Source organism: Antedon bifida, chromosome 1 (assembly GCF_963402885.1).
Source record: "Antedon bifida chromosome 1, ecAntBifi1.1, whole genome shotgun sequence".
Taxonomy (NCBI): domain Eukaryota; kingdom Metazoa; phylum Echinodermata; class Crinoidea; order Comatulida; family Antedonidae; genus Antedon; species Antedon bifida.
The window spans coordinates 29,208,395-29,230,909 of record NC_136226.1 but is presented as its reverse complement, the minus strand read 5'-3'; the positions used below and the strand labels follow the sequence as shown (position 1 = coordinate 29,230,909).

Genomic DNA, 22,515 nt, shown 5'->3' with positions numbered 1-22,515 from the left:
TAATATTACAAAAAAAAAGCACATAAGAACATAAATACCCCACCCCCAACAGATACAACCGCCTGGATAAGCCGTAAGGAAAAACTGTTTCCGTATATAGGATTTAGGATCGAGACAAAAATTAACAATATTTTCAAATTCAAATGCAACCCATAATGGTTTATACAAAATTTAAAGCAATACATAATAATGATGGATTTTTGGTCACTAAGACTGAATGATAATTAAATAAGCCCTAATAAGATTTTTTTTTCCAAACCCAAATAGCATATGCTGTTTGTTACATATTGTATAATGATATGCATATAAAAATAATGAAGATTGCAAATGTTAACATTAAATCCGTCCAAACTTTGTTTAGAAAAATATCACAACTCATGGCAAACGCTTTGTACCCTTTGGATTTGATTTATTTGTATCTCATTAAAAACATACACAATTTATGATACAATATATATAAATAAATATTAATCCAAAAGCAAAATACTGAAAAAATGACAATGCTGTGGGTATCAGTGGCTGGATCTCAATGGAGAAAAAAGCGAAAAGCTAAATCAAAAAGTAAAACAGCCAGAAAAGTCAATTTCAATTTAAAAGTTAAAACAAGAGATACAGGATAGCCCATGAAAGTCCCGATGTGGGACTTTTATCCAATGGGGTCCTCATGGTCCCTAGACAATTATATTTCTGAATATTAGGAATTTATATATTTATAAATTTAGAACTAACTTGTCTATAGGATTCTCGGTACATGCCAATCTTCGATTTTCAGAAGACACTATAATCAGGGAAGAGTGAAATTCCATGCTATAATATCGTCTTTTAATTTGATATTATAGCTCTACACACAAGCATTAGTTTAAGGCGACTTCAATAATCCATAACAGTGTCAACGACCGTTTAAATAAAGTATTTCGTAAGTCTGTAGCTTCATGATAAAATCCACGTACATGCTAAACATATCAGAGAAAGTTGCACATATACCAGATTAACGCATTATTATCAGCTTGGCAAAGCGCTTGTATTTAAACTCCCAGGTCAGTGGTAATAGGGAAACATAACGAACTTAAGTGATCCCACCCACTCTTCCACCTTTCAGATTGTCTAGCCATCTTTCTATGATACCGACCATAAGTGGAATTTATATATTTTTTTGGAAACTTTGTACAAACCTTCTGGCAACCGTTATAAGATCAACTTCACCTTCCTTGTTGATTCTTGTAAACACCAATTTCCAAATCTTGTCCCAATGCTTATTTTTTTACGTACGTATTTTGACCAAGGAAATCTAACAGGATGTTGAGCTCCGGGGATCAAAGGGTTTATCTGTGGTTGCTACATGATCAGTTCCACGCCCTTTCCACGCTCCGATGAATATGTACATAGTATAGTACTGTTGGTATTTATTGCAGTCAGACATAAGATAAAAGGACTGTTACGAGAGCTCCGAGGGATCAAAGAGTTTATCTGTGGTTGCGACATGATTAATTCCACGCCATTTCCACGCTTCGGAGAATATGTACATTAATACTCATACTGTTAATTTAATTTGTATTTGTCGCAGTCAGACATAAGATCAAAGGACTATTACGAGTTCCTATCTTGTCAAGGAGAGCTCAGCTCATCATAAAAACATTGCCTGCTCATCCTGACGAGTACCAGCATCGAAATAGACCTTTTCATAATAATTATCTGCACATAACACATTTGTTTAACTTCTATTTATCATGCACTTTGAGTTCTGGAAATAATTTCCATAGTCTGGAATTGATTTACATAATTATTGATTCGTTTAAGCAACTCTACATCGCTACTTTATTATAACTTACTGATTACCCGTTAGCTTACGTAAATATGCATAATACGTGGGAGTCGGAGTCAAGGAGTGGGGAGGTAACGAGTGATGGTTAGTATTAAAATGACAAATGTTCATAATATAAAATGTCAGACTCTTGTGTTGTCATACTGCCAAAGTGATAAACAGCCCAACAACATTCTCCTCTGTTCTACCTAATCTACCCAGTCGCGTTTATTCTTTATTATAATTATTCAAGTAATTTAAAAATATCAGAATTTCTTCCAGCAACTAATATAGAAATCTTTACAAGTTAGATTACGTGAATTTCCATCAAATACAATCAAATCTGGCATTGTTCCACGCGTCACTTTGGTTAGAATTCAAATAAATTACCGATGCATGTAACCGGCAGTTCGATGGTTCCGTTCGTTTGGAAAAAAATGCTCGAATGCCAGAGTTTAATCGCAGGGGTTTATAGAGTGGATGAATTAACATTTCTTCTTCTTTAAGATTCTATGTTTTTTAAAAACTTTATCGACCTTGGGATTGGCGTTAATAGAGTGGGCTGAAATATTTAAAAAGTTGGTCATAGCATTCCCGGAATAATATGTGGTAAACCAACCTTGTTAGTATTTACAGTAACCTAAATTAAAATTAAATACATTAATGTGATGAGACAATTATGTGTCATGGAAATTTGAACCGAATCAATGATATGTTAAATGCATCAGATGTATCTCCTCTCCTGGATGCGCCTATGTGTAAATTGTACACAATATCTTTTGCCCATCTGCCGATCTAGATGACGGTAGACATAGAATGAGCCAAGAGTACGTCAAAAGTATTATAATTAAAATATGTTTGTGATTATATAGATGTTAGGTTTAGACTACAGAAATAGTTCATTCCAATCATTCCAATGGTTCAGTGACTTATGGTGTCCAACTTTAACGTGACGTAACGTAATGTGACCATCGTATAGTATTGATTAAAAATGTTGCTACACTTTTCCATGATTCGTATAGAAGTATATTTAAGATACAATTTCAATTTGTGTATAGTTAGGCCTAACATGCTAGCGTAAGGCTTGGATGCGTCAAGTACATGCGTTTAACACAACGTGTCGCGAATGGGTTCTGCGTCACCCACCTTCGAACAAAATATAAGGAAACGGGTCTCTTTCGTTTCCGTGAAACAAGAAGCGCAAACGAGCGTAAAGCTCTGTCTACACTATCTAACTTTATGTGAAAAAAAATGTGATGTGCCCATATATGGACATGATGATGTCATATCACTACCATATTTGAGCATATCACTACAGAATTTTTGTGTCAAACTAGTTTGATAGTGTACACATAGCTTTACTCTTGCTAACTTTTTTTGCACTGTAATATGTAACTATGTGTTGTGGTGGGTTTAACACGTTTACGCGGTGGATAGTCCCTTTAAACTGTCTTCAGGGCGTATATTAATAATTGATTTTACGAACAATTCTTAACAAGCAGTGGCTGCAGCCAACATCACAGCTTCACGTGATTTACATTATGCACGCAATCTATCCCATAATTCAAAGCGAACATTAAGAAATGTGGCGGCAAAGATAAGCAGACGACACGCTCTAATTCCACACATTATAGCGTATAGGTTCGAAATCATTACCTTAAAAGTTTGACGAAATTTACAATAAGGGGAAACTTCTGGTCAAAGGTCATTTGTTTGGATTAAATATCACGTGCACCCTGCGTGACTATAAAACCCCGTAATTATAATTGTTGTAATTAAAAAAACGGTTGGCGGTAGTCATTGTTTAATGTTTGTCCATGGCCTAATTGCAAGTCATTATTAAAATATTTAATTTATACGTACGGGAATGTGACAGGGATGGGTGGAAAACTGACTTCCCCAAGGACATACATAAGATTGGCACGCTTTCAGGGAACATCACTAACCTTGCAGTGGCACCTCCTTAAATATGAATTTCGACAGTCAAATGTTTAAATTATAGTACTTAGATTCAGCTACGTTGTATATTAAAACAATATTTAAACATCACATGCACAGAACTTTAATTCTAAACCGCCCGGTGACATACTGACATTTAATTAATTAATGTGAAACGATAAAGATGAGGAAATCTGTGAGAATGTGAAAAAGTCGCCCCAACCGAGATTCGAACTCGGAACCTTCTGCTTGATATGCAGATGTCCTAACCATTAGACCACTGGGGCTTTCATGGTATTGTTCAAACTCGTTTAATATAATCTTTAGTAGATGTAACTTATTCAAAGTTGCACTGTAACAGTTGGCCTTCCATAAAAATGATTGACGATGCGATTCAAGGCATCTGATTGGGTAAAAGTTCAGGTGTAATTGTAATAAATTACCAAGTCGTACAGTATGGTTCACATTCAAGCAATCATGATACTCATTTTTAGTCTACAGCTCACTATGTTGGTCGGTCGGTTGGTCGGTCAGTAAACACTAACTCAAATTTGAGCACGTGACTGCAGCCATGTATGACCTTGTTCAAAACCACCTTAAGTTAGGTTATCTTCTTTTGTAGATGTAACTTTAATGTAATGTAAAATTCAAGGCAGCTGATTGGTTAAAAGTACAGGTGTAATTATAATAAATTACCAAGTCGTATGGTTCACGTTCAAGTACCAATCATGATACTCATTTTTCACAACCATCCTAAGTTAGGTTATCTTGTAAACCATCCCTATTGATAAGGTCTGTGGGATTAGGCCTACAGCAATCAACTAAATCACGGGTTTGTGTTGTAATTAAAACTCACCCTTAATACCCTAAGTAGCTAAGCGTGATAGAGACGCGTCTTGTTTGAAAATTGACAGATCAATCATTTTTATTATCGGTATTGCTTGATTATTTCACTATATTTGTAGGCATATGTTCCCATTGCACGTGCGTACCGTAGTTTTTAGAAAGAAAATAGATTTGCAGATCGTGGTCATTGCCGTGTGGTCATTGCCGTGTGGTCAGTATGGCGTTCTGGAGCTTCTCACAATTTTCAATTTTTTGTTGTTGATAATTGTGAATACACTTTTTACCCCATTCGCCACTTGATAAGTGTAAGTAAGATGACGCCACAAAATCATTTTCGTAAGTGCTATTTTGACAGCCGATTCTCAAAACTTCACAAAATTTGTCAAAATTTCACATGTGGTGTCATGGGAGGGTTACTGGTTAGGTTAAGGTCTACGATACAGGCTCATTTACAGTACCGAGGATAGGTTGGGTCAGCAACTGAAATTGGCCTAGACCAGAGAAACTTGCTAGTTGTCTGGTGTGTGTGTGTTCTTCTCAGATTGATCACAGTTTGGTGCAGCTAAAGTATATTCCAGTACCCCTCGTGAACCCGCAGGTAATCTATGGGTTTTATAAGTGAAAGTAAAACCAATATACGCAACTGTTTCCTTAAAATCACTTTGCGACAAGATAGAGAAACAGGAAGAAACGCAGGAAATAATGAAACAATGAATGTATCTACTATACATCCATTTTATATAGCACCGGTATTTGATTTTCCCAGGTAGTTTTAAAACTCCTGGATAATCGTTAGTCAGGTAGGCATAATGTAAAGCATGGGAAGTTATGACTCATCCAATCCAGTTTTGTTTAATGTTTCGAACATAAGCTAAATCAAACTAAACTAGAGATATATTATTAAATTTTAGGCTACGTTTTTCCAATATGTATATTTATTGTCATTTTAAAGTTTTGTTTTGTTCTTCTTGGACGCACCGTTTGGCACGTCCGATTAAAAAGGTATCGTTTCCAATAAAGATTATTATTATTATAAACTTTGATATGTAACACATGGTTAAACGTAAATTAACTGTCTTTTGGAAAATATATAATATTATAATTCCTAATAAATTATTTAGGCTTCTTAGTGTGGTCCCATGTTCACCAAAATTAATTTAAGTTTTCTTCTTCCTGATGTAATCCATTTATTTGACTTTACAAATAATTATAAATCCGAAGTCTTATTCACTAAATTAGTGAAAAGAAATGACAATAGGAGGTATCAGTGACTGGCTGCTGGCTGGATTTCAATATAGATACAAATAAAATAAGCAAAAAACTCTAAGCTTTTGGAAAACACTATTTCTTCATCAGAGTAACTAATAATTATAGATACATATTTATATTATATATAACTACAATAATACTAACCAACTTGTTTAACTGATACTTCAGGTTAATTTTTATCTGTAGTTTTTTTTTATACAAACAATTTTTAAACGACGTTATACAATAAAAACAATAACGATTTACACAGGTGTTCGCTGGAATGACAGGTGTCAAAAATGACTCAACGTATGATGAATGAATACATTGTGTTCATTTTATTTCATGTTTTAAGCCGGGCACATTCACCACTAACGGTTGCCTCATCCCTCCCACCTGCTACGTCGCTCCTTATGGCAGTCGTCTGCCGGAAGTTTCTCTACATATCTACCTGTAGCGCCTAATTATCATCATGATGGAAGCTAACTCTCAGGTGTACGTGAGAACATGGTTAGATGTAACCGTCAAGTTACCTGGAGAACAAAACGAGTTCAGAATAGATGATGAGTCACGTGGGAAAATTGTATACATCCATCACAAGGGATTGCTTCCAACATCACGTGACTTCCGATTATTGGTTAGCTGGTGTTGAGAACAGATAGAAGAACATTTGAATCGGTCACCTGAGGTCAAGAGTATCAGCATTGTCCATCACCAACTCACCTGCCGTAGTTTGGTTATGTCATTCTATTGTTCAAGTTTAGTTTAGGTGATTCCCCAAAAAAAATCTATAATGGGCTTATTGCCGAGGAGGATATTGTACATCACGTCCATTAGGGATAGGCCTAATACTTTACCATTTTTTAGTCAAGATATGGGAATACTACCTTACGGCTTAATATAGGTAAATTCATCTATCAATATCTAATATTATTTTGTTGATTTAGGTAATGTTTGTTTTAGTTTCTTCGTATGATTTTCGAGAATTAAATCAAACGTTTTAATCCCTACTTAATTCATTCATATTTTTCGCAGATATCCACATATAGATCTTCAAATATAAAAAAATGTAATACAACTACCACATACTTGAACTTTTTGTTAATCAAATCAGAAATTGAACTGATGATTTTGACCATGGAATTATTAGTGTAACTGATAATATATATCATATTTAACGAACTGTTCCTGGTTAGATGTCTGTCTACAAAATTTATTTCGTACCCCTGGACGAGAACATCCATCACTCAGTATCTAGAATCTATTCCAAGTTCATGGTATTCAATACATAAAACATGCACTATTAAGAAATAGTTAACTACTGCACTTATTTCTATGCTTTATTAAATTAAACCCTGGATATCGAGGGATGTCCAGGAACTTGTGACGTCACTGGCACATTATCTGACATTTTATGGAAAAATTTCATAAAGTTCAGCGTTATAAAATTGTGCAATCACATTTGTAAATTAAAATCATTCATTAGAATTGTCACGGCCCCAATTAAATGTATTGCAATCATTAAACAAATTCTATGATTCAAACCCAGAAAATACAAAAAAATAAAAGTGTGTCATACATCATGACGTCAATGTAGTCGTTAACTGTATACATTCATAATGTTATTGAACATTCCAAAGAGCTTAACTATCAGTAATTCATTAAATGTTAATTAGCATAACAAGCGAATAGACAACAGTACATGAATGTAATTGAAGATGATGCTCCATATCACGTACATCCGTCCAACTGAATGTGTTTGTCCATCGTTAGCTCAAATCATCCGTGTATGTTCATCTTCCTTCGTCTATCAACACTACCGCTTCATAAAATTAACTTTCTTTTTCTGTCTCAGGGTTGTTCACACATGTGTTGACTTAAGTTTGAATTTATCGATTCCCAAATCTATGTTCTGTTACGATATATTACATTTTGTGCATGAAATTGGTTCCGGCACTCTCTGTTCTACTTATTCATTTTCACAGCCCTCCCTCCCAGAGTTAGGCCCTTTGAGAGTTTACCTATTGTTGAAGACGAGTAGGTTGATACGGGACCTGACAGCGTTAGTTATACCGATATTAGGTAGATTGACCCCAATATTATCCCAGTTCCCTAGATACTGCTTATACGTGAGCATCAACCTATCTTTGCCGGTAGAGAAATGAAACGTGGATGTCACAGCTGACTGTGGACTTTCACATTCAACATAGTTATACCGAAACTTGGACTGACAGATCACAGACCATTTATAATGTACATACTAATGTTGTTGGCCTTAAATAAAGTCAAATTAACTAAGCCTTAATGTAATTCATTAATTAATTAATGATTTAAAATACGGTAACTTACAGTAATTGTATGTTGTGGCATTTTTGTGTGTGTTAAATTAAGGTAGCTGTATAAATGCATTTTTTCTTTTCGTTTATGGGTCTTGCATGACAAGAAATTTCTTGCAAGATCCTCTATAAATGGTATTGTTTCATTATTATATATTACCATTTTGTATTGTTTTGTATTGTTTACCATTGATAGAAATTAATAAATGATTGATTGATTGAAATAATGCGGAAAGAGGAAATATCGGAATGTTTCACGACGAGCATGGTGGCGTTTGTATCGATCATTGAGGAGGAGGGGGTGGGCCATCACCCCACCGGTAGATCGAAATAAAATGACCTATTTCCATAATATATGATGGGCCGATTCGACCTATTTAGGCTTAGAAAAAAACTTTATCTACAGTAGCTTTACGTTGTACTGATATTATAGAACCTAAATCTGATAATTATGAATATTATATTATCCTTCAATTTGTGGTTATCTCTGTCAACTCGTTGCCCTAACGCCTCTGTCGAGTTCCGTTTTAGCATCAGCATGAAGTGCCTGGGTTCTTTTAAAACTCATCATGTGACTATCCAGGGTAGCTTTCACGTGATATAGCTAGGCCTATCAAGTAATGTTATAATTTAAAATACAGTAGAACCCATCCTTTTGGGACACCTCCATTAAGGGGACATTTTCCTGTGAGATGAACGAGGGGCATATATATATTTTAACACTGCTGCAAACCACTATTCAGGAGACATCCTATTAAGGGGACACTTTATTTAGTTTCACAAAGGCGTCCCTTAATACCGGGTTTGTACTGCATCATAAATGGTTTCTTTTCTTTTGAATGTCCTTTTATCAATGCTTTCCGCGTAAATGTTACAATGTACATTTGAATTTTATGTGACCTAATGACATGTCCACTACTACTACTTATATATCCACCATTGGCCACTGGTGACAGACATCCACAGGATGTTGATATTTTTATTTTCCAGAAGGATTGCAAGATTAGTTTAATGACGTCAACCAAATCACGAGAAATTAATTAATTAACAGGGCAAGAAAAAAAATATAGATTTTACGATATTTTAAAAAACGATGCATGTATTAGATGATAGTTAAGAGAACTCTGGAATTGATTTCCTGCGCAAAGTGTAGGCCAATGTCACAGTCTTGTAGGCGCGGCACAAGATCGTGGGTCTAGACCATTGTCTTTAGGAATCGTATTTGACAGTAACAAGTTTAAAAAGTTTGACACAACTGTGACCATCTGCTTTTTACCACGTGGTATCCCGGATGTTGTGTATCGTCTTTATCAAAGGTACAACATATACTTGTCGACAAACAGCATGTGTGAAATGACGTCAACGCCAAAATAAAAGGCATTGGCCAAAAGTGACCAAAGAAAACGCGTGTGTGACGCGTATAAAACGTATCCTATACTGCTAAATTCACACAAATTATAGGCCTAGAGAGAACTTACTTTCACCTGTTAATCACTGATCCGTCTCGGATGTATAACCATCTACACCCTTTATAGTATGATTCTAGTTGCTTTATTGTCTATTATGTAAACTTTTTCTGTATTCATGTCATATTGAAATAAAAATAAGCGTTGCCGAAAAAAAGAGTCAATTCCACACTTTTTCAAATCACATTGATCTATTTTGGGATGCGGTCTAAACCAAGAAATACAAAATCGTGATTATTTTAACTTAGTGTTTCCTTTTATTAAGGTAATTTAGCAGCACATCTCGTTCGACGGTAACACTTTAAGAAATAGGCCCACATTTAATCGTTGTCGTTGTCTAGTTAGTTAGCTCCTTATACCATTTTCTCGAATAAATTGTACTCTTAATGGTATAATGTTACCTTGGTTTACAGAGTCTGAAATTGTTCATTAATTTATTCAGAGTATTTACAGCACTATTGAAAAAAGTAAGTTCGCTTCGTCATGCGGTCTTGAGAGAGATGGGGTGCGGTCATCCTGTTCAACTGACTGACGCATTTTAATTATCAATTTGTGTGAGAGCTGTAATTATTTTAAAGATACCTTTGTTGATACAGTATTATATTAAAATATTTTTTTAAACTGACATTTGTTATGGTTAAAATTATGTCAAAACAATACTAATGACGTCACTAAATCTAAAAATTAATAGTAGTAAATAGCTAGCTAAGCTACATAACAATGCAAAACTGCATTCCATTATTCATTTTTAAGTGGAGTAAAATATACGAGATACACTGTGCTTCTTTCCTAGGGCTCTTCCGTCAACTTCTCTTGAAACGCGTAATTAGAATAGACAAGTGCAATGTGTGATTTGAATGTTTAGTTTCGGTAAATTATCAATTTTAATTATGATACTTCATCAACGTATTTAGTGTAATAAAATTATTTTGTAACGTATATTGCGTACCTTAGTTCATACTTCATCAATGTATTTAGCCAATAATATATATATTGTAACTTATATTGCGTACCTCGCCATAAAGCTTAGTTCACACTAGGACGCAACACAAAGACGTAAGCGCGACGTAAAGCTTGGTTCTCACGAGCGACGCAACGTAACACAATCTACGCAACGTAAGAAAATGCCCTTCCAATCATTGTGTTTTCCCCCTCCTGTGTGAAATAAAACCTGCGATTTTTGCAGCACTTTTGCGTCGTCGGTTCCCACTTGTGATTATGCAATACAGCACTTTGCTTCAATACGTCTCTGCGTTGCGTTCTAGTGGGAACCACGCTTTAGTATCCGAATTTTCGTTTGTGATTTGTCAACTCGCTTGCATTGCGCTTACGTCCTTGCGTTGCGTCCTAGTGGGAACCAAGTTTTTAATGATAAGTTTTGATTGATGATTTTGTTTTACGAAAACACGGTGTCGTAAATGGAACCGTCTTCCGTTCCGTATCTTGTGACTTAAATCCATTTTTCATTGAATACGGACTATTTACCCTCCTGTTATTGGCGAATTTCTTTTTGCTGTTGGGTTTGGAAATAAAATAAACAAAATAATAAAAATAAGTAGGCCTACTGCTTCACACGGGTATTTATGCTTTAAAAATTATTCCATGGCAAATGTAGGTTATGTTTAATAAACTTGTTAAAAATGAGTTTGAACACTGCCTTTAGCTAAGCTTTTGCCAGTAATCGTATAACTGCAGGCACAATGTGTTCGGTTTACCACCGGGATCTTCGAACGTTACTTGATTTGACAGTTATCTACCACAGACACCATTTCATTATGCCTCCTAAGGATTTCTTTTTTATCTCAAAGCCATTCTTTTTTTCATTAACCATTTTATTGGAGCTTTTTCTCAGTAAAATTCAACGGAAATTGAATCCAGGTGTGGGTTAGTTGTAGAACAAAAGCAAGAGTATTTGATTTTCTTTTCACATTTTATATCAATCATTGTCGTTTTGACAGGACAAAGGTGCTGAATAGAATTTAGAATTGGTCAATTTTTCAGCAATCTAATTTAATTGATTCTAATCTTATTTGAAGCCGTGTTCTTATTGATACAAGGTTTGCTTTGGTTGTGATTTTGTGGTTCGTACATTATTTCGTGTTTTACACGTGTCATCATTTAGATCAGTAAATCTTTGAATTAAGTTGTAATTGGTGTTTCTGTTGTAGAACACAAAGAGACCGTTTTCTTGTAATCCAGCTATTGCTACCGTTGTACAATAACATTTTGTTGAGTCAGCGGTGTACATTTAAGCCTATTAGGTGCACATTGTTGGTTGTTCTGTTTGTCGATCGGTCCTGATTGTAGGCCTATTGATAATTATGTAAATAGAAAACACAGCCTTTGTTTTTTTTATTCAATATTTTACACAGAGGCGCCTCACTAGGTGGAACCACCTTAGCTTCAAGGTACCTTAAGGTTTGTCTACACTATCAAACTAGTTTTACTAAAAAAGGGATATGACATCATCTTGTCCATATATGGGCACAACACATTTTTTTTGACATAAAATTTGATAGTGTAGACAGAGTTTTAGCTTCAAACAGCCTTTGTTGTGCAGTGAGATGAACATTTTCAGTTGGTCTGTTGGTCCTGTCCTTATTTAGCATAATTTCTTCCTATTCTTCGTACCGTCTGCCTGTTGCTACATCCTTATGTATCTCTGTCTACACTATCAAAATAGTTTGACAATAAAAAGTGTGATGTGCATAAATATGGTAGTGATATGCTTAAATATGGTAGTGATATGACATCATCATGTCCATATATGGGTACATCACATGAATCGTGATAGTGTAGACAGAGCTTTACAGTATTCTTTGTTAAAAACCATTTTTATTACAGTATGTAAATTACTCGTAATCATCGATGTTATAATTTACATAATGTCACACATAATTTGACCTTTCAACTCTTTCGACTCTTCACTTATACTCTTCTTTGATTGGTCGTCCTCCGAACTTACAATGAGTTTCCTGTTTAACTCTATGCCTTAACTAACATAATGTGATGAATTCATATTTCCCATAAACAACAAACTGTGGGTTTCTCTTTCAATTATTATTAATTATGTTATTAATTTCCAGTGATTCATACATCAATTACGTCACATCCGCTAATTTAAATAACGAAATAGATATTATTCTTTATGTTATCTTCTTATAATATTTTATTATATTTATTTCAGTTTCAATTTATTTCCACAATATAACAACATACTGGATAATAAATACAATGAAGTAATCATGTGAGGAGGGAGAGTCATATATATATTTCCTATAAATTTTATAGGAATTCATGTTTTTTTTTGTGTGTGTTATTCCTTTTATGTAAGTATTTCGATGTGGAGAGCCTCTCCACGGTTATTTTTATTTATAACTTTTAGGTAATCCGGCCTCATTGATTTACTTTTGTAATGTTTTTTTATGTCTTACTTTGTACTGTACTGTATATTGGCGAAATAAATGATATGATATGATATATACGAAAAAGAAAAAAAAAACATAGACTAATAATAAATAAAAGAAAACAAAGCTACAATTTCTATTCTATTCTATTATGAAATATATATTTAACGTTCATCATATCCTGAAAGTAAATAGTTCTTGTATACTAATTTAAATTTTGAAGTTGTATTATATTTCAACATTTTACTAGGATTTGTTACGTAATATCTACATTTTGCACTTTTAATTTCTCAACATTTCTATTATTAAAAAAAGTAGGACTCTAGGTTTTCAGCATGTCCTTGAAAAGGGCGATTGGCCGCGGGAATGTTCACACAGAGAAAAATTAAACGTTGTCTCCTTCTAACAGATACTCAAGATCATATCAACTAATTATATTAAAAATATTTAACTATGTTTAACAAAGTGGAAAATGTTTGAATATTTTTGGAAGATGTTCAATAATACATCTATACAGTAAAGAGAGGTCCGGTTCTTATATAAACTGATGACGTGTACGGTTATATATCACCAGGAAATGCAAAAGGCCACCACATCAATATATCATGTCTTTCGCTATTTGCTGTCTGTGGTTGTGGTATCATTAATGCACTGTTTTTTGTGTCCTGAATGATTTTTATTTTGCTAGGAATGCCTATGCATAACGTATTATTTGTCTTCTCGGATAAGGACTTAAAACTGGAGGTCCAGTGTACACATCTGGGCACTTCAAAGAACCCAGTACATCTTTCGGAAGAGTAGGGGGTTAGTCCGGTGTACTGGTCCATTCAGCCCCTGCCATTGTGGACAGACGGATCCTTAGGGAGGAGAAAGTTGTGGTATGTGTCATCCACACCTGTGCGCAATTCAGCCCAGTAGGCTGCAAGTCGCAGGTTATTTCAGGTACATTGTTTTATTTGGTTTCTAGTCGAATTTGGAAATATTAACCTTTTACTTGATTCCATAGCTGATTCCCAGTAAACTGTATCTAAATGTATCCAGCATCAAGCAAACCCCAGGATACATTATCACATGTTTACATGTAACACCTGTATTATTGATCCTGAACTAATTTTTAACCTGGGCCTTTCCATGATACAGGCACCTCTTGTAATTTACATATGACTGGAGATACAGCAAAATAAAATAGGACGATCTAAGTTATACATCGTACCGCTAATTACCAATAATGTATTCAATATGTTAATGTTAGTCTCGAATGAATTTTGCGAGTATGTGGTAAACATTTTTCTGTAATTTCTTTCACTTCACAATCTTGTTAACCTCCAGTATCTCTAAATTGTCCGATGCATACACGTTTTGCGGTATCAAACTCCACCGAATACTACCTCATTTATACCACATTAAGTCTATTCCAACTTTCCATTTCCAATGAACAGTAACTATTAGTTGCGATGCCAATACACACGGCAATTGAATACCAATAATGAGATATCATCGGTGGTTACTCATTAAGCGAGGCCAGACACTGGTTAGAACTTTTGCTCTTTCGATCTAAATAGTTTCTTTTTGTTTGTGACGTTTAAAGTTCATCTTTACCACTATTTAGCTCATTATCTTCTTTCGATTTTATTTACACATTGTAGTTCTAAATTACTAATCTTTACAATTATCGTACATGCTCAAAATAAGAATATAATATGAACAATTAAAGAGTTTAAAATGCCGTTTATTATTATGCGATGGTCTTCCCGCAGGAACTTTTCGCTATATTATAGGTGGCGGGCTTTACTTTACGGTTGTAATAGGCATTTAAAATAAAAGAAACATTTTTTATGTATTCTTTATTGTAAAGTAAATATTACTAAAGCTATTTTTAAGGCTTATATTTATTATATGTTTTTGTATTTAATTGTCTATACATTTTCACATAATGCATATATAAATTTTAACCTTTTAAATGTAAAATGTTATGGTTTCAGCCTTTTGGCTATTTGTATCATTGATCGTCTGTTTTTGGATAATAAATATACCTGAATTATTATTACTTTTTTTTATATATATGTAGCCTACTCATGTCTGAAATTACATGCATTTATTTAGTGATACAATGACAAGAAATGTTCTCTACTCAATACATTTATTCAACAAAGAGGACACGCATAAATATACAGTATTTCATATTAATAATATTTTTACTTTCTAGATGGCCAAGATGCTCAGTTGATAGTCTTTTTTTCAATAAAATGTGTGTCTTTCCACAGTGTTTCATTTGGCATATCAGTCAATCATGATAGAGGTGCTGACGACACAAGGAAAGTAAACAATCTTGCCAAGTCTAATGTAATGTTCTTCCGCACCACGTGCTATGCTACCTTCGTTCAGTTGGCTCATTCTTCATTTTAAACTGTTCCAATCTCTCAGATTCTGGTAGCATTGAATTCAACATGTTCATTGTTGGTATAAGTTGATCAACAGACATCTGTATACGTTTTACTGTTGACGACATCTCGTTTATTTTTTGTATATGTTCGGCATATTTTGCGAATTTTTTCTGTCGTTCAGATAGTGTACTTGTTATTGAAATAATTTCTGTATCAATCTGAAAAAAATATCAGAAATAATTGGTGTTAACTTTTCTGCAGGAGATGGGGGAGGGGAAGGGTACAAGAGACCCTAAATCCTAGTTTTATACCTCCATGAGTACTGGTGAATATGTCCACACATACTTACCTCCTTCACTCGATGTGTTAAGGAATTCTGGTCAAAGGTCACCGCTTCTGAACATGCTTTCAAATGCTCTTGATATCGCAATGAAAGTGCGTAAAGTTTACTAGGAAAAAAACCCCAACAAATTACAATAACGTTTAATAACAAAGCTTACTTACAATCATACTCTAAAGCCAAGTCTTCAACTTTGTGTACTAAAGGCTTTTAAATCCACTCAATAGATTGAAATAATATGTTATATTCTATGCATTACATGAATAGAATAAATTTTATATGTAGTTTGTTTATAAAACGAAATTCATATTATGTGATATTTTGGTTAAGTTGGATTACTAATAATTTTGTTTACTGTGCAATGGTTTGATTCTTTTGGGGAGTTCTTAATCTCAAAATCAAATTATTATTTCTGTCTTCATCTATACAGTACTTACTAATGTACCACTACCCAACCCAGATTGTGATAACCACTGTACTGTACCTTGAATCTAATTTATCCAATACATTAGGATCTTCCATACTTGGTACATTCAGGGTTCCTCTCATAATTGGTAAGAAGGTTGGTATATCTTGCATCTTTTGTAGTTCAGCATTTAAACCGGAATCTCGTTTTGGAGATGACCCATCAGCAACTACAACAATGTCGCTAGCTTTAGGAGTGGCGTCACATGACTTACTTGCTGACTGAACTCTTTGGGAAGCATCTCTTGAATCTAAATTTATCGCAATTAAAAATTGTACAGAAAAATTATAAATATATTAATACTTTGACACTGTATCTATAATGTTAATTGTAGTTACTAAATAGTTGTTTGTAGCATTAGTAGGTGAAATTTTAAACAAACCTTTCTGTGTCTTTTGTCTTTCAATTGAGTATGATGTGTAAGGAACATCCTCTGATATGAGTGGAGGAAGAGAGTGCAGATTTTGGCTCTGCTGTGCTCCCATAGTGAGATGTTCCAACAATTAGACAGCTGTGAGTGTGAAATTAAACAAACACCGTATTTTCATAATTTATTAATATTAATATTCAAAGACAAAAAATAGGAAGGCTTATGAAATTACAAGAAAGGGCAATGACAATTGGCTTGATATAGGTAGGAGGCTATGATAGCTAACTACACATACTACTAGCTAATAAAGGGAGGTCTAGGCCTCTAGGTAGTTTAGCCTTAGAGAAGTTCTAGTGATACCACGCCACGACGGCACGCCTGCAGGTCTCAGTATAATATATAAAAAAGTAGGCTAGGGCCCAGCCTAGCCTAGGCCTAGTAATAGTAGTAGTAGTTTACTCGTTAGTACGCTACATGCGAAATACATGGTGGGTACGAAACAGTAGTATTAGGCCTAGGCCTAGACCAGCAACAATATGACTTTACTTACTTTAAAGGGGAATCCCTTTATTTTTAAAGAACTTGTTTTTGTTTTGTTTGCTCAAAAACAGTGTTTTGTATTATGTCATAAGTTTAGTGTTGCTGCCCTCTAGAGGATGTTATCTCACAAATTGAAAAAAAACAGTGGAAATTCCCAGTTAACAAATGTTTTGATTTTGTTCTTGAATATAATTACTACACTGGTATTTAATGTTGTTGTTCATAGATAAGTAATTGTAATTACATGTGTGCCCTGTATTTGGTTAAATACTATACTTATTCCATCGGACAGTGTGGTACACGTCATAGATAGCTAGGCCTACCTACTAGCTAGTACTACTACTACTAGGCCTAACTCAGATGATATAATATGACGACGGGATCGTCTCCCATGAGTGGAGGTCACTGTGTCACTGTGGCTGCTTAGTGTTTTGAGAAGCCTAGGGGAAAAGGTTGAACATGTGGAATATTATATTAATAATTAAATTAATATTCCATTCTAGCTTGCAAAATAATTATTCTGGTTTTTATTTTCAGTCTATATTAATTAAAGTGGTGATATAGGTGGCTGGTGCGGTGGTATGTCAAATAAACGTCAACATCAACAAAGACTTCAGGGTGGTTCTTTTGGTAGGGGACGAGGTGTAGCCAGACCCGGCAAGCCACCACCACCAAGAAATGTAGGGGCTAGCAGTCAGGAATCACTTAGCAGCAGGTTTTCAACACAACATATGCCATATGGAGGGGAGCGACTAACATTCACAGACCAACACCTTGATAAAAGGCAGCCTACAACATATGATGTCATTGAGTAAGAAATGTCTACTATAATAGTAATAAGACGGTCAGACAATATATCATAATTTGTTTTCTTTGCTTGATAAAAAAACCCATTTATTTTCAAGAGTCTTCTATAAGGCTGTTGCACCATAAATAACACTACATAATACTGAATGTTTCAACCTTTGGAAAACACTTTCCGATAATCTAAAGCTCTGTCTACACTATAAAATTGCATGTGACAGCAAATTGTGATGTGCACATCACACTTTTTTTGTCAAACTAGTTTGAGAGTGTAGACAGAGCTTTAGATTATTCTTCTATTTTACTAAAGGATAATAAAAATATATAAATGTATATAGTATTTATACAGTTGACACTTTCATCCAAAAATAATGTTACAATTTGTATTTTGTTAGAGGTGAAGGAAAGTATGTAATCAGTGAAGAGCCTACAGGAGAAGCTGTGTAAGTTTCTTATTCTTTAATATTATGTACCAGAATATAGTTCAAGCTCTGTCTACACTATCAAACTAGTCGGACAAATAAAGTGTGATGTGCCCAAATATGGTAGTGATATGCTTAAATATAGTAGTGATATGACATCATCATGTCCATATATGGGCACATCACATTTTGTTGTCACATAAAGTTTGATAGTGTAGACAAAGCTTAAGTTAGGAGTCATTTTCCCTGTTCTGTCTGCAAAAAGCAGTTTGTGTACTTTGTGTATACATTATCCCGTAAATGATGATGCCTAGAATTAATTATTATTATACAATTATATAATTCATTTCACATTACTTTCTAGAATTGAATATTATCCAGATTTTTTGAAAAAGGATGAGGCTTTCAACATATTTAACCGTTTATCTGATGAGTTGCCATGGTCACAGAAGATTAATAAAAAGGGTAAGTGAATGGATAAATAATGATGAAATATAAACCAGGCATTAAATCAACTCTAATCGCACTGCTTGTATCCCTAGACACTTACTTACATTTGCCTCTCTCGACCCAGGTGTATAAAATGGATACCGGTTAGATCAAGACACAACTTTGCGCTGATTACTAGCTGCATTATTATGGGAGTATGTTTCCATACGTGTTTGATCCAAAAAAATGACCGGGGTAAATAATGTGCAGTGCATTGAGAGCTTGCTTATATGCACTATATAAGAATGAACTATTATTATTCTTATATTTTAAATTTTAATTATAGATGATAGAGAGTTTGAAGAGCCTAGGTTAACAGTCTGGTATGGGGATATCAAATATAAATATTCAGGTGTAACACAAGAAGCTACAAAAGTGGTATGTTTCTACAAATAAAATACAATCGGACCTTAATTGAAAATCAGAATTTATTGCTTTTCCTAATTATATATTACCTTTTATCAAAGAATATATATCACAAGAATGAGTAATCTCCGGTTTTCCCTGTAACACATAGTACACTCTGTAATGGCAAAGAATAGGCCATGCTGAGTAATTATGGTTGATTTTTGTTGTTGCTGTTCAGCCTTTCTTTGTGAAGTAATTTAGCATGGTGGTAAATAATTTTCTGTAGAAGTGAATGTACACTAGTTTGTTAATAAATATGTATTATAAAATAGTTTACAATTGCAAAATATATTATCATAATTCTATTTAAAGATGTATTGTCCCCCAAAATCATGAAAAATAAAGATTTTTAAAATCGGACTTTGAATAGGCCATTTTGCAGTTTTAATGAAGTTGTTCACTTCCATAAGAAAAAAAACGGGGGAAAAAAATTATTTCACCTATAAAAAGACAAAATAAACAGTTAAATTACCAAAAAACTCATTGTCTTCCAGACAATTTGACCATTTTTTGCTTTAAATTACATTTTTCTCAGGTAAATACATTTTTTTCAGACCCAATTTTTTGTGAGAGTGAATAACTATTATGTGACATTAAAATAACATATTCAACAAACAAATTTAAAAAAATATTTTTTTAGAGGGACAATATATCTTTAATGTGACATAATATCTATTAAATATTCTTTAGTCTGATCCGCCCTTATGAGGGCAGGCATCACTCTCTGTTCGTGGATTACTCATTCTTGTGATATATTTTCTTTGCTTTTATTCACAATTAGTGGCATCCTGTGCTTGATGATTTGAGGAAAAGAATTACAGAAAAGAGTGACTTAACATTCAACTCAATGCTTGGAAATTTGTACCGAAATGGACATGATGGCGTGGCATGGCATAGTGATAGTGAATACTCTCTTGGTAAAAATCCTATCATAGCATCGCTGTCATTTGGAGAAACGCGTGCTTTTCAGTTACGAAAGAATCCTATGGTAAGTTTATGTTTGCTGAGTCAGTGGTGTAACGGCTATGAGCACTCACTGGCTAAACCCAGGGCCCCGGAGCTTATGGGGCCCCGAGCAGTCAATAAAATATGTTAAAAAAGGCTAAAAATGCATGAGGCCTCCAACTTGAAGGGCCACTTAGGTTTCCTAAACCAGGGGCCTCATGCCTCTGTGTTACGCCACTGCTGAGAGACCAATCATGTCTTCTGAAATATAAATACAGTAATAAATATGGTTTTGTTCAGTATGTCATATATATATTTATAACTTAACCGACACAGAATAAATTCTAAACTGCTCGGTGATATACTGAGAATTCATTAATTAATTTAGAAACGATAAAGATAAGGAGATCTGTCAGAATGAGAAAAAATAAGAAAAAGCCTCCCAATCAAGATTTGAACTCGAAACCTTCATTTCTCCAGAATTACAGCTTCAATAGTCAAACTTTATGTGACAAAAAAATGTGATTTAGATATTTGGGTATATCACTACCATATTTGGGCAATTCACACTTTTTTTGTCAAACTCGTTTGATAGTGTGCACAGAGCTTTAGTGACTACAACCTATCGTTAAATAATAAAAATACTGCCCTCTATCTTAAGTAAGTTTCCGTATAATTAGTGATAATTTATTTTCATTGCAGTGTCCTGAAGATACTTATGAGTTTACCGACAAGAAGCAAATCAACTTGACGAATGGTAGCTTGTTATTGATGAGAGGATCTGTTCAAGAAGACTGGCAGGTAAGAATAAACTAAACTGTTCTATGTACATGTTTATTTTCAGCCTAAAGATTTAAAAATTAATTAATTTATTCCTATTTAAATCACCTATTTTTTATCCGTAGCACCGAGTTCCGAGGGAGTATCATGACAAAAACGCAAGAATCAACCTGACATTCAGGACAATATATCCAAGATGAAGGTCAAAGGTTAAGGACTTCATAACCAACATAATAATAGCCTTAATTAAAATCATTATTTATTAATAATATGAAATAACCAAGAATCATATTTATTTATTTTCCAAACAATTTCAATTATTATATTGCAGTTGTATTCTTTTACCTCCATAATTCATAGTCTAATTACAACTCTCTGGTCTAATATTAACCACGGCATTGTAATATTATGTCATTAAAGATGTATTGTCCCCAAAAAGATTAATAAAATCAGACATTTACGCCATTTTTTAGATTTAACCAAGTTAATCACTTCAGTGGAAAAAAAATGTTTTCCTTTATAAAATGACAAAATAAACGGTTAAATTCAACCAAAAACCCATTGAGTGGCAGCCAATTTGACTATTTTCTGCTATAAATTACAGTTTTTCCAGGTAAATAATTTTGTTTAGATACAATTTTTGGTCAAAGTGAATAAATATTCAACAACAACAAATTTTATCAGGGGAAAAATACATCTTTAATAATTATATCCATTTTAATTACATTCTATTAGATAGATCATAACCATGGTGACATTATTTAATAAATTGCAACAATTATTGATGTTAATAAATTCTTAACCATAAGATGATAACAACACAAAATAATGGCCAAATTTGGACCCTTATAATTTTTGACATAACTAGTTACTATGGCTCTATAAGATGACGATAACACAATATATGAGCATATATAGCAATATTATCACATAATTATTAAATTTTAAAAAGTGGATATTTTGGCCATTTTAGAAAAAAATCCCTGTACTATAGTACAGGGAAATTTTTGGAAAATGGCAAAATTTCGACCCTTTTATTTTTTGATATAACTAGTTACTATGGCTCTATAAGATGATGATAAAACAATATATGAGCACATATAGCAATATTATCGCATAATTTTTGAATTTTAAAAAGTGGATATTTTGGCCATTTTTCGAAAAAATCCCTGTACTATAGTGCAGGGAAATTTTTCGAAAATGGCCAAATTTCGACCTTTTATTTTTTGACATAACTAGTTACTATGGCTCTATAAGATGATGATAACATAATATATACGCATATATGGCAATATTATCGCATAATTATTGAATTTTATAAAGTTGATATTTTGGCCATTTTTCGAAAAAATCCCTGTACTATAGTGCAGGGAAATTTTTCGAAAATGGCCAAATTTCGACCTTTTATTTTTTGACATAACTAGTTACTATGGCTCTATAAGATGATGATAACATAATATATACGCATATATGGCAATATTATCGCATAATTATTGAATTTTAAAAAGTGGATATTTTGGCCATT

At 33.7% G+C, this 22,515-nt stretch overlaps 2 protein-coding genes and 1 non-coding gene across 4 annotated transcripts; 1 reads left to right on the top strand and 2 right to left on the bottom strand.

Moving 5' to 3' along the window:
- Positions 1-3,953: 3,953 nt before the first annotated feature.
- On the bottom strand, positions 3,954-4,026 carry Trnad-auc (transfer RNA aspartic acid (anticodon AUC)). Its single transcript has one exon. It is a non-coding gene; the product is annotated as a tRNA-Asp (tRNA).
- An 11,139-nt stretch (positions 4,027-15,165) lies between these two features.
- Positions 15,166-17,245, bottom strand: LOC144848635 (BLOC-1-related complex subunit 5-like). Of its 2 annotated transcripts, XR_013613894.1 has the most exons (6): positions 17,153-17,245; positions 16,615-16,743; positions 16,251-16,482; positions 15,776-15,875; positions 15,301-15,644; positions 15,166-15,267 (listed from the first exon to the last, which is right to left on the bottom strand). XR_013613894.1 is itself a non-coding variant. In XM_078705461.1 (5 exons), exons 2-5 carry the CDS (start codon positions 16,715-16,717, stop codon positions 15,414-15,416), a joined length of 666 nt encoding a protein of 221 aa, XP_078561587.1. In that variant the 5' UTR covers positions 16,718-16,743; positions 17,153-17,245; the 3' UTR covers positions 15,166-15,413. The 2 variants fall into 2 exon arrangements, 1 of the variants encoding a protein (XP_078561587.1); XM_078705461.1 differs by having other exon boundaries at positions 15,166-15,644.
- Positions 17,246-17,260: 15 nt separating this feature from the next.
- LOC144848593 (alpha-ketoglutarate-dependent dioxygenase alkB homolog 3-like) lies at positions 17,261-22,052 on the top strand. The gene is made up of 8 exons (XM_078705402.1): positions 17,261-17,345; positions 17,680-17,953; positions 18,342-18,389; positions 18,733-18,833; positions 19,144-19,235; positions 20,047-20,253; positions 20,913-21,011; positions 21,116-22,052. The coding sequence occupies exons 2-8, from the start codon at positions 17,724-17,726 to the stop codon at positions 21,188-21,190; spliced, it is 852 nt and encodes a 283-aa protein (XP_078561528.1). The 5' UTR covers positions 17,261-17,345; positions 17,680-17,723; the 3' UTR covers positions 21,191-22,052.
- The last annotated feature ends 463 nt before the right edge of the window (positions 22,053-22,515 follow it).

Coding starts and splice junctions, on each gene's coding strand:
- LOC144848635 (XM_078705461.1), bottom strand. CDS start 16,717: ATGGGAGCACAGCAGAGCCAAAATCTGCACTCTCTTCCTCCACTCATA. Junction 15,876..16,250: donor TTGGATAAATTAGATTCAAG/GTACAGTACAGT, acceptor TTTTTTTCCTAG/TAAACTTTACGCACTTTCAT. Junction 15,645..15,775: donor TAACACATCGAGTGAAGGAG/GTAAGTATGTGT, acceptor TATTTTTTTCAG/ATTGATACAGAAATTATTTC.
- LOC144848593 (XM_078705402.1), top strand. CDS start 17,724: ATGTCAAATAAACGTCAACATCAACAAAGACTTCAGGGTGGTTCTTTT. Junction 18,834..19,143: donor ACAGAAGATTAATAAAAAGG/GTAAGTGAATGG, acceptor TTTTAATTATAG/ATGATAGAGAGTTTGAAGAG. Junction 21,012..21,115: donor CTGTTCAAGAAGACTGGCAG/GTAAGAATAAAC, acceptor TTTTATCCGTAG/CACCGAGTTCCGAGGGAGTA.